At 43.5% G+C, this 11,908-nt stretch overlaps 2 protein-coding genes across 18 annotated transcripts in view; one reads left to right on the top strand and one right to left on the bottom strand.

Moving 5' to 3' along the window:
- Nucleotides 1–2,858: 2,858 nt before the first annotated feature.
- Nucleotides 2,859–6,790, bottom strand: SRSF6 (serine and arginine rich splicing factor 6). The gene is made up of 6 exons (XM_031687804.2): nt 6,539–6,790; nt 6,166–6,314; nt 4,747–4,871; nt 4,391–4,599; nt 4,067–4,150; nt 2,859–3,972 (listed from the first exon to the last, which is right to left on the bottom strand). The coding sequence occupies exons 1-6, from the start codon at nt 6,643–6,645 to the stop codon at nt 3,609–3,611; spliced, it is 1,038 nt and encodes a 345-aa protein (XP_031543664.1). The 5' UTR covers nt 6,646–6,790; the 3' UTR covers nt 2,859–3,608.
- Nucleotides 6,791–6,871: 81 nt separating this feature from the next.
- PTPRT (protein tyrosine phosphatase receptor type T) overlaps nt 6,872–11,908 on the top strand; it is a 1,148,549-nt gene continuing 1,143,512 nt past the window's right edge. For 15 of the 17 annotated variants that reach the window (XR_012061742.1, XM_072944247.1, XM_072944245.1 and 12 more), the window contains exon 1: nt 7,701–7,717. Coding sequence is in view for 14 of the 17 variants with exons in the window: in XM_072944247.1 (XP_072800348.1) it covers nt 7,716–7,717 (2 nt within the window). In the remaining 3 variants the exon portion in view is untranslated. Of the gene's footprint in view, nt 7,236–7,395; nt 7,547–7,700; nt 7,718–11,908 lie in introns of those variants that run through there. The other 2 variants (XM_072944255.1, XM_072944253.1) reach the window with 2 other exon arrangements.

Below are 11,908 nucleotides of genomic sequence, written 5' to 3'. Positions count from 1 at the left end.
AACTAGTAATCCTGGCTTCCTCCAAGGGGTCAAAGGTGGAATTTGTTGTATGGTATTGCCCTTTTGTATCTACCTTCTGATTTTTGAATCATGATCCCTTTCTGTTCAAAAAGTGTAAAAAGTTAATCACTTTTATTAAGTACTATCCCAATAGCCAATCTGTGGAGCTGCTCTAAGACAAATTTAAACCACCTAAATAGCTCTAGAAGACCAGTTACACAATTCTATCTACTCACCTTTTTAGTGAATAGACGCATATACCGTGCGTTCTTTTTCAAGATGTTTGCTGTCTCAGCTCAAAATTTAGCGTGAACTAGGTGCTAAATTATATAAAAATACATATTTCCATTTTGAGTGAATATTTTCATTCACGGTTATTACACCAACCAAAAGGTTACTTCTTTAATAAAAGTAAGTTGGCACTTAACCATTCTATACCTGTCCACAATTTAAAGTAGATCTCTGTACCAGCGTATTTTAAATAAAAACAAGTTGCAGAACACTACTCATGGTGTGAGTAGCTTATTGAAGGGCACAAGCTCTATGAGTAGAGAAGTCTGGGCAGACTGGGTTAATAGCAGCTACCTCAGTAAAATGGACTCTAAAGGAGAGATAATTATTCCAAGCATGTATTACTCTTGTAACTACAATCAAATCAGAACTTAAGAGAATAAAACATTCCAATTCCACAAGACAAATTGGGTACAATCACAAAAACTGGATGAAATCAGAAAACAATGCTTTCTGAAAGGTAAACATCTTACTATGTTGATCTTAAACCCATGATTCTGAGGAGCTAAAAACAAGACCTTTTCTCATATTCAAGAATGACTTGCCAATGGCAATTCCAATTGAAAAAAACCATTTGCCAAATATTTGGCACTAAGTGGGAATACACAATAAATTCAAAACAAGCCTTTCCCTCAGTTAACATTTTATTGAGGCAATAAAGCATAAAATATGTTAACAAGGTGGGAAAAAGAAGTTATCAAGAGAAAAGATTGCAACACAGAGGGGGATGTTAAGTCACAGGAGCAGGAAGGACGTCACAGGAGCAGGAAGGACTCGAACTGGCCATAAAGGCATTATGGCATGTCAACACTATCATGTGAAAAAAAAAAAAAGGGGAGGGAGGGATCAAAGCATCATTCACTTCCGATTTGCCATCAGCTTTGTACTCCATCTAGCCACAGATGAACATGTGGCAAGTTGCAGAGACTCACTCTAAGTTAGCAAGGAACTGAACAATTTTATCAGTCAACTCCATTCTCAGATGGGCCAGTGTTAGAAATATAGTGGTTTAGCATGTCCAATGTAGGTCCACAAGTGTGGAATAGAAACTAGATTTTTAATAAGTTGGTTTTTGCTATTAAAATTTTATGGGTACAGGAATTTACCTATATTATTACCCACCTAGGGGCCAGCTGACAATGCGGACAAACCTGACTATTACCAAGTGAGGTGATCCTAACACATGAAAGCCCAGCTGAAGGATGCTGCGTGCTTCTAGAAAGCCCAGTTTCACACTGTAATACCCCAACCCCTTCATTTTAAAAGGCTACGGTTTTAAAAGCTTTTCTTCTTTCCCTGCAAACAAGAGAACTTCGGTCAAAACCAATTCTTGTTACTTGTCTTTAAACGCATTTTGAAAGGCAGCAAGTGGAGGCTTGCCTCTTTGTGTAAGAGTTGTAACTTCTGTTCTTTCGAACAGGCAAAATAATGAACTGTAATTGCAAACACCAGTTCTTCTCTCAAAATCTTAAGTTTATATTGAGAAAAAAGCCCCTCTTACTTCTCATGAATACCCTTAAAAAAAAAAAAAAAGAAAACCAAACCCCAAACCAGACTAAGTATAGAAGAAAATAAGGTCATGGAAGATGTATCAACCTTTCGGTGCACTATGGTCCTATGATTAGGCTCTGAAATTTCATAACAGGAAGCCCCAGAATTTCTTAAAAACAAGTCTTCTTACTCATTAGCAAATATTCTGTTACACTGTCATTTTGACACCTAGATCTTCATGACCTTTTTTTTTTTTAAAAAAGCAGTCTCACTTTATTAAGTTTGCCTTCTGGATTATGTGAACCTACAAACCAATTCGAGATTATGCTTTCTATAGCCACATCTGAGACACAGTGGCAATATGCCACCATGCCCTGGCACAACCTAGCCCTTGACACCTTATATAAAGTGACAGCTCCTAGGAAGATGTTAAAGCTGAGCCAAATAACCTACATCTTCATCTCACACTGAAGTTAATGAATGTTTTTACATGAAACTACCTTATTTTAAAAATCTGAACAAAGATATATAAAGTTGTTAATTTCTCAAACTGCAATTTCAACTAATTAGGCTTGCAGATGTATGGACTGATTGGCAACCCAGTAACTCCTACAAATTTGCTATATTATAACTTGGTTTCCACAGTATTCATTATACTTCATGATAAAGTACAAAAAATTTAGGGTATACCCACTTAAATTTTTTCCAAGCCAACCACACATTGTAAAGCTTACAAGGATGATCTAACCAATTATCATACAACCCCACTAACTACAAAGATTAGGCGGTTAGGTGGAATTTTACTTTAATCAGCAACTGATTTACCAAGTGATCTGTTAAGTGCCTGTTAAATATTTAGGATCTTCCAACAGAAAATGAAGCATTTCCTTTTCCATTTCGAATATACTAAATTTCTGATCAAAGAAAAGCTACTACAATTTTTATGTAACAAACATGAGACCATGGAACTACACTCTAACACAACACTAACTACAGGGACCACTTCCAGAAAGTGGGATTACCAGGCTAGATGAGATCCAAGTATTAGGAACTATTCCTTAAAGAGTTCAATCAAATTCAAGTTTGAATAAGGTTTTATTATTTAAACTCTATTTAGGCAAAGCTGTATAACAGATTGACTACAAAATCTTTTATTTTTGACTTAACCTGTTAAAGGGGCCAGTATAACTTTGGCAGATGTGATTAACAGCACAAAATAATGTTATCCAAATTGAATAATTTATTGCTGGTCTAAGGCTTGCCTTGTTTTATACTAAGTAGAATTTACACTGTTTCCACTAATAGATTATCAGTATTTAAAGGAATTTAAGAATGATCTTTTCAGTAAGGCAATCATCTTGGTAGCAAATTTTTATTGAAATCTTACATAACTCAAGCTTTATAAAAAGCCAACATAATTGAAAATTGGGTTCTCCCTCTAAAGCCTTAAGTATTCAAAGCTTGAAACGGTTAATTTAAAAGCAAACAAATATAACAACACAACCCCTGCAGCAGATCCTGCTGAAATACTTTAAAAAAAAAATCTAAATGAGCTTTAATCTTTACAAAAGTTATTTTAGCTCAAAAGCTACAAAATCAAAGTTATCGTAATTCTACAAAGAAGGGAGAGGATCTTTGACTTCATGTTATTTCTTTAGAACCTCATCTTTTTCATTAAATTTGGCCACAAATCAAATTTTTGTGTGCCCCTGTTTTCAGGAGATTCCTCTTGCAGAAGAGGCCAAGTACAAACATGGAAGAGTAACTGCCTAAGCAAGTAGGAAAGTGTTCTCCGTAATAGTGTGCAAAGAACGTAGAGTTCTGGGTTAATCTCTGGAACTCGATCTGGATCGTGACCTTGACTTTGAATGAGATCTAGAACGGGATCTTGAAGCTCTTTTTGGTGGAGGGGACACAGAACGGGCTTTTGAGGGTGGAGCAGGTAGGGGTGAATTGGAACGAGATTGGCTCCTTGATCTAGATTTTGACTTTATATCACCTTTTCCATTTTCTTTAGGGGAACGAGACCGAGAACGAGACCTGCTTCGAGATTTCTCATACTCATCCTTCGACCTGCTTCGAGAGCGCGAACGGGAGCCCCGATCAGACTTGGGCTTAGATTTGCTTTTTGATCTAGATTTCCTGCCTTTTGAACGAGAACGTGATCGACCTTTGCTCCGAGACCTGGATCTAGACAAGAAAAGCCAGATTTTTTTAAATACCTTGCCAGAACATAAGAGTATTCTGTAAAGTATGTTATTCAGAAAAACAGTGACACATTTACCGGGAGCGACTTTTTGAGATACTTCGAGATCTACTGCGGCTGCTCCTGCGACTCCTACTCCGTGACCTTCTTCTAGATCGTGACCTACAACAAAAAACATGATAAACCTTCATGTCAAGACATCTTGATGTGAATGTTTAATTGCTCACTACAAATTAAATCCACTGTCAAAACATCTGAAAAAGAACCCAGTGATGCACAACGAAAAGGAAACTAAGAGCTGACCTAATTTCAATTAAGCAACAATTGAAATACTGCTGTTTGAATCTTCCTGTTCATGGAAAATACTCTTTCCTCCCCTCTCCATATCCTTAAACAAGTTACCTTGATCTGCTTCCAGAGTAAGACCGCCTATGGCTTGTTCGTGGTTTATCTTCAATGAGTCTAATATTTCTCCCATTGATTTCTGTACCATCCAGCTTATCCAAAGCACGCTTCATGTCAGAGTAGGAGCGAAACTCAATGACGCCTTCGTTTGTGCGTTCTTTGTGAGCATCCGCATAGGTTACCTCACCAGCTTGTCTCATGAAATCCTAAAAACATCAAGACTGGTCAGACCCAGGTATGTAAAGAAAAAAAATCTATGTGCTATATTTGATTCTCAGAGATAAAAGAGCAATTAAATAGTCTACTTTTTAAACATTAGTCATGCCATTTTAATCTCAAATTATAATATGTACCTTTAAATCTTGCCAACTGCAACGACTAGAAAGATTTTCTACAATAAGTCTGAACTCTGTGCGTACAGGTGGTCCATATTTGTCTCTGCCAGAGGTTCTCCGACTGCTGTATCCACCTCCACCACCTTTATCACATGAAGAGAACAATTAGATGCTTTGTAATGATAGCGATGCATAATGTTTTTGAAAGTTAGTACAAACATATCAACTTTCATTTACTGGAGTAGGACTTTGCTATTATACTGCTAAACCTTCGATACAGTTGTGATTTGCCATAAATTAAATTAAGGGCAAGTCAAATAAACTAAATCCAACTAAACTTCTCCTACAATCTGTTAGAGAGTGACTGCTCCTTTATTCAATTTACCTCGCTAAGTTTTATTTTACAGAACATTGTAAAATATAAAACTTAACTGATTACATGCATTTCTACATTTTACAAAAATGTTTACTAGTTACACTAAGTACTTACATCACAGTGTGAGGTTTTTGGTGGTGGTTTGGCCACAAAACACGCAAGGTAACAGTCACCTAGTTCAGATTAACCAGTTTTGTCTAACCCTTGGAATCCTCACCATCACCCTGCGTCTAATGGCAAAAGGCTGCTGTCGTCATGGCTTCCGGTAAGGTCAGCCAAAGGGTCATAGGGCAAGGGTCACACAATGTATGGAAAAGCCAAGGCCAATCAGGAAAGGCAGTCATCTTAGCCTCAGTGGACACAGCCTCAGCCCCATTGGTCACTTTCAAATTGAAACATCAAGGACTTGTTAAAAAGTTGGAATTCAACATGCAACAATTTCAACATCAAACATTTAACATAACCAAAAATCCCCCCACCTCCTCCCAATAACATGCCCCAACTAGTTCAAATACAGCATAAAGCTCATTTAAATCTACTTTGTGGTATAATACCACGTTACTTCAAAACAGTATTTTCTTTGGCCCCTGCCAATTTTAATAACTCTAAGACCTATGCTTAAAACCCCACCCCTTCCCCCGCCCCCACCCCACCCCCAGCCTGTCCCAAACTTTACGCTAAGCTATTCACACTTCTAGCTAATGCACTGACAGGTAAGCAAGGAGGATACAACAAATACAGCCATCCCTCACTTCCTTCGTAGGCAGAGCCCACGCCAGTGCTGACAGGGGCCCAGCACAAGCCACCCCCTCCCAACTTAGCAACCCCCCGGCCCCAAACACCCAAACCCTGGCTAGGCAAAACCCACAACCCAATCCCCGCGCTCCGGCGTCCCATGTCTTCCCCGGGCAGGCGTGAAGGCAGCAGGCCCCGGGGACACCCGAGTCAAACGAGCCCTGCCACCGCGCCTGCCCGGCGGGGAGGCCCCACCCCGCCCATCCTAAGCCTGCACCCACCCCCCGGGGTCCCAAGGACGCGGAGCGCGCGGGGGTGGGACTCACTGCGGCTTCCGTAGCTGTAGCCGTCGCGATCGCGGCGCGGGCCGCGGGCGTGCTCCACGATCACGCGCTCGCCGCAGAGCTCCTTGCCGTTCAGCTCGTAAACGGCGTCGTCGGCGTCGCGGGAGTCCTCGAACTCCACGAAGCCGTACCTGGGGGCGGTGCGAGGGCGGGAGGCCGGCGGGCGTCGTTAGGCCGGGGGCGCGCACGCTCCCGCGGCCCCGTCCCCCGCGCGCTCCCGTGGCCCCGCGCCGCCGCCATTTTGGCGGCCCTGCCACGCGGCGCCGCGGCCTTGGCCGTCTCCTCCCTCCGACGGGCCCTGCCGCCGCAGGTCCAGGGCGCTGCGGGCGGACGCGGGCGCCTAGGTCCGACTCACCCATTTTTAAGGTCTATTTCGAGAAGGCGGCCGTAGCCACTGAAAAAGCGCTGGATGTCCTTCTCCCGGACGTTGTAGCTCAGGCGTCCTATGTAGACGCGCGGCATGTCCGTGGCGGGCGAGGGGCCCGAGGGCTGGCTGTCGAACGGCGGACCGCAAGGCAGAAGCCGCGGTGCGGGTGCGGGGACGGCTACAGCCGGGACACGCGCCTCACACCGCAGCGGCGGCCGAGTCCAGCCACACAATGGTGCGCGCGCGCCTGGGCTACGCTATAAGGGCGGGCGGCCAGGGGCGGGGCCCGGCGCATGACGTCAGCGCGCAGCACGCACCCTCCCGCGCTGGAGCGCGAGGCTAGACGGCGATTTGCAGGTCTGCTGCCCGCCAAGTTCCAGGCGAGTGCGATTCTGCCCGCTTACCGAATTTTCTCCACCCAGATTTGTAAACGTCGTTTCCCGTTGTCCAGCCGAGGACTAGTTTTCTAATTTGTACCTTAAAAAAGAAACTGTTCCTCTGCGGGTTCTGTCAGGGACTGCCGGTCGGGAGGCCGGCTAGGAGAATCCCTGTGTTCATTGGTTCTCCAGGTTGTCATAATAGGCCTCCGTGGTCTGATTGGCTCCTTGAAAATTTGGCTGCGAATTTTATCCACAGATCGCTCGGCTCACGCTTCAACCTGGTGGGGAAGGCGCTCTCGAACTTGGTTAGTCGCCCATTTCCAGAGAATCCGAGGTTTGCGCTCCCAGGTCTTGAAGACCCGGCCGGGAGCGCACTGCCTTCCTGGCTTCTATCCCTCGTTGTCTCACAGCCCTCGTCGTGGTCTCACTTTCACGGCCTCCCTGAATGTCCACCTCTCCTTACAGAGGTCTTTCTTGGAGCACTGGCATCTGGAGTCACCTGTAGATTGAGGTGTACCTGGCAGCCCTACGCTCGCTGTAGGTACTGACAAAGGGAACCGGGCCAAGTCTTCTGGTCCAAGAAAGTTGAGCAAGACCTGGCAGCCCTCCCACAGAGGTACGCTCATTTTCTCCCTCTTAGGGAGGGTCCCTTGTCCCAACCCGATCCCTTACCCCTTTGGTTGGGAAGGCTCCTTATCTATGTGGCAGAAACGCACGTCATGGGAGTTTACCACTAGAGATGCCATTTAGAGCCGGAGAACTAGCTGAAAACTCCAGAGGAGTCAATGTAAGTGGAGAGCAGAAGACCCTGGAGTCTTCTAAAACTTAAAGACAGGAAGGAGACTGGGAAAGGGTGACTGGGGAGGTGGGAAAGAGAGCCAGTGAGCGTGATGTCACACAAGCGGGGAGGAAGGGGATAACACTGAGATCATACTGGCTGTTTAGGTATTACCGCATATTCCAGCTCGTCAGGAGCAGGGCAGCCTTGATGTTTTGCAGCTTTTGGTTGGAAGGGGAGTGGTTTTGCTCTCCAGGGGACATTTGGCAAAGTTTGGAGGTCTGTAGGTTGTCGTGACTGGGGGTAGTGCTGATAACTGACATTTAGTGGTAGAGGCTATACTGTCTGTGCTTAAAGTTAGGTAAATAAAATATATAGGTAGATACTTAAATTTTTTTGTGTGTGCAATATAGTAATTAGGTAAGGAGAATTAACAGTGGGATAACTCCCCCCCCCACTCATCCAATTTGTTTGTTAAATAAAGTTTGTTAAAATTCACTGTTGGTAAGAGGTGAACCTGGAAATGCTGCTCACGTAGCACTGGTGGGACTGAACGTCCCTTGTGGGAAGGTAAGTAGGTGGTACTTATTAAAGATGCATATCTGGAGTGGGATGTTGCCTCCTCTCTCCTTGCTGATAATTTGCCCAGAGAGGAAAAATGCAGCTGACACCGCCCTCCACTCTCTCTCACCTCTCTCAGTTACTCTTAAAATGGTTACTCTTTAAAAATTTTGAATAGCAAAAGTGGAAACAGTCTTAAATATCATTGGTGAAGGGAGTGTTGGGCCATCAGCCTTCTGTGGAATCTTGCCGATGATCTCACGCACCTCTTGGTATTTCGGAAGAACAACTCAAAGGAGAAATAATGGATGGACAGCATGGGAGCTCATTTCTTTAGATGCTGTGGCAATGTCTGAAGTGTCTTTAGACACAGTGGCAGATAAAGATCACTGCTCATTTGAAAGTTGTGCGGGTAACTGCAGCATACAGCTCTTGCTCCCTCTGTCAGCAAGAGAGACAGAGTAGCCTCAGTCTGATCCAGAAGAGAATTAATAACTTCAAATCCATAATTACCCAGGTTGTAAAACACAGTCTAGAGCAGCACACAGTTGCAGTTTTCAATTCAATGGCTATTTTTACATATGTTAGCTGGAAACCAAAAGTATTTCCCAAGCACCAAGTGATTTGAAGTGTTGTCAGCTGGATTCTGATGGGTTTTGCTTTCTTATGTCTGAAAAATTGATCATTCCAGAGGCTGTCATTTTGAATGGATTTTGGGAAAACAAGGCAACTCAGGTGTCTGGAGTGAAATGTATGCAGCAGATTATGGCTCCAGGCCAAACAGGGCCTGCCACAAGTTTTGTAAATAAAATGCTATTGGAGCACAGCCACACCCACTTACTTACCTATTGTCTGAACTTAAGCCATGATAGCAGTATCAAATAGCTGCCACAGAGACTGCCCACAAAGCCTAAAATATTTACTAGCTGGTTCTTCACAGAAAAAGTTTGCCTACTCCAGATCCACGTTAAGTACTTGTAAAGATGTCTATGGTATGTTGTTAAATAAGAAAGACCAGTTTTAATATATGCATGGTGCCATGTTTATGAACAACCACCACCCCAAACTCCCAAGCCCAACCCTGTATATGAATATATATTTGTTTAAGGGTTGGGTTGTCTTTGAGCATCAGTCGGTGTGGGTCCTACCTAATCATGTCCCTTCTAACCCTTTCCCAGTGTTCCTTACCCTTCCTCCTCCCATCTGCTTCTTACTGTGCCTTGAATGTGCCAAGCACCCACCTACCACAGGGCCTTTGCACTGAATGTCTCCCTATATCTGGAGCTTTCTTTTCCAATGGTTTGTTCCCTCACTTCTGGTTTCTGTTTCAAGTCACCTTATCACCCCTCTAACCACTTTTAATTTTATTTATTTTATTTTTTCCCAGATTTATTGGAATAGTATTGACATATCACACATGTAAGTTTGAAGTCTACAGTGTGATGGTTTGATACACATATATATTGTGAAATGATTGCCACAATAAGATTAGTTAATACCTCCATCCCCTCATATAATTACTATTTTTGTGTGTTTGGTGATAACATTTAGGATCCACTCTCTTAAAAACTTTCAAGTTGTTAATACAGTATTGGTAATAATTAATTATAGTCACCGTATATACATCAGATCCCCAGAACTTATTCATCTTATAGCTGGGAGCTTGTACCCTTGGGCCTACTTCTCCCAGTTCCTGCACCCCACCCCCTCAGCCCCTGGCAACCAAATTCTACTCTATTTCTATGAACTTTACTTTTTTAGAGTCCATATATGTAAGAACATACAGTATTTGTCTTTCTCTGTCTGATTTATTTCATTTAGTATAATGCCTTCAAGGTCCATTTGTGTTGTAGCATAAGTCACATTTCCTTCTTTTTTGTGCTTGAGTAATATTCCATACACACAATCACACCCCACATTTTCCTTACCCATTCTTCTGTTGATGGACACTTTAGTTGTTTCCATGTCTTGGCTACTATGAATAATGCTGCATGAACATGGGACCAGAGATATCTCTCTGAGATAAGGCTTTCATTTCTTTTGGATATGCTATAAACCCAGAAGTGGAAATGCTAGATCTATAGTAACTAATTTTTAATTTTTTGAAGAACCTTAGTATTGTTTTCTATAGTGGCTGCACCAGTTTACACTCTCACTAACAGTGCACCAGGGTTCCTTCCCACACGCCGCCTCCCTCCATATCCTCACTTTTTGATCATAGCCATTCTGACAGGTGTGAGGTGACAGCTTACTGTAATCACCCACTTTAAAACAGCATTCTTCCCTGCACTCTATACTTTCTTACCCTGTTTTCTTTTTCTTTATTAAACTTTCATCCTGTGGCATATATTCTGTCTCTTCACTGTTGTACCCCAAGCACCAAGGAATATGCCAGGCCCACAGTAAGTGCTCAGTGCTCGTAATTGTTCTGAGACTGGGAAGTGAGGCTTTCCACTGAGCGGATAGCGGTGTGCCGAGGAGCTCATGAAGACACGCTGGCGGGATGGAATCTTCCTCCTCCTGGCTTGTGCTCACCCACCCAGACACTCACCTCCGACCCCTCGGAGGGTCAAGACATGTGCAGAGATGTTCATCAAGATCTCACATTTCCTCAACCGAGTCTCTTCTAGACAGGGGGAGAATGCTGGGGTGCTAAGGAGTCACCCGAGTTCTCATACATTGACAGTAGGAGTGCAAATTAATAAAGTCACTTTGGAAAAGTGAGTGATAGTGTCTACTAAGGATGAAAGCTGCTAGTGTTTCCCCCATGACCTAACTACTCCACACCCAACAGAACTGTGTACATACGCTCTCCGTAGGGAAAGTGCTAGAAATTCATAGCGGCGTGATGTGCATTAGCCCCCAAACGAAACCACTCAGATGCCATCAACAGGACAATGGACAAATCAGCTGTGGTTTATTTACACCACAGTGTACTACACAGCAACAAGGAGGAACCACAGCCATCCACAGCACCGTCAATAGCTCTCACAACACTGTAGCCCTCCAAGAAAGACACAAATGAATCCTGGTGAATGATTTCACGTATGTAAAACCAAAAAGCAAGCAAAGCTGGGCTATGGTATTAGAATTCAGGACTAGGGGGCCGGGGGAGTGACTAGAGACAAAACTTCTGGAGTTCCGGTCATATTTTGTTTCTTGAGCTGGATGCTGGTTACATAGCTGTGCCCTGTTTGTAAGAATTCGTTAAGCTGTATGCTTACGATTTGTGCACTTTGCTGTATGTATGTTGTATTTCAGTGGAAAGTGAAAAAAAAATCTCTAAGAAAATTATAACTTACTTAACCTGGGGCCCTCTGGGTCATGCTAGGGACTAAAGGTCTACTGGGGACTTACAGTTTTTGACCATGAATGTCAATTTGAATCAGTTTATTTGTTTCCAATTAGGTTTCTGTAGGCTAATTGCTCCCTGGCTGGGAAGATGTGGCTCTGTCGCCATCTGGTGGCTTTTTGTTATTACAATGGAAGATAAATCCCCCCCACCTTGCTGCCTCATCCATGCCTCAGTGAAGCTCGGTGCTAGTTGGTCTTTGAAGGTCTATGAATCCAAATCTTCTAATTGTCAAGCCCTTACTCACCCAGAGGTTTTCTGGCCCTTACCTGAACACCTCCCCGCCC

This window comes from Vicugna pacos, chromosome 19 (assembly GCF_048564905.1).
Source record: "Vicugna pacos chromosome 19, VicPac4, whole genome shotgun sequence".
Classification (NCBI taxonomy): Eukaryota; Metazoa; Chordata; class Mammalia; order Artiodactyla; family Camelidae; genus Vicugna; species Vicugna pacos.
This window is presented reverse-complemented; position numbering and strand designations above follow the sequence as displayed.

Coding starts and splice junctions, on each gene's coding strand:
- SRSF6 (XM_031687804.2), bottom strand. CDS start 6,645: ATGCCGCGCGTCTACATAGGACGCCTGAGCTACAACGTCCGGGAGAAG. Junction 4,600..4,746: donor GCAGTTGGCAAGATTTAAAG/GTACATATTATA, acceptor TGATGTTTTTAG/GATTTCATGAGACAAGCTGG. Junction 3,973..4,066: donor ATCTCAAAAAGTCGCTCCCG/GTAAATGTGTCA, acceptor TTTCTTGTCTAG/ATCCAGGTCTCGGAGCAAAG.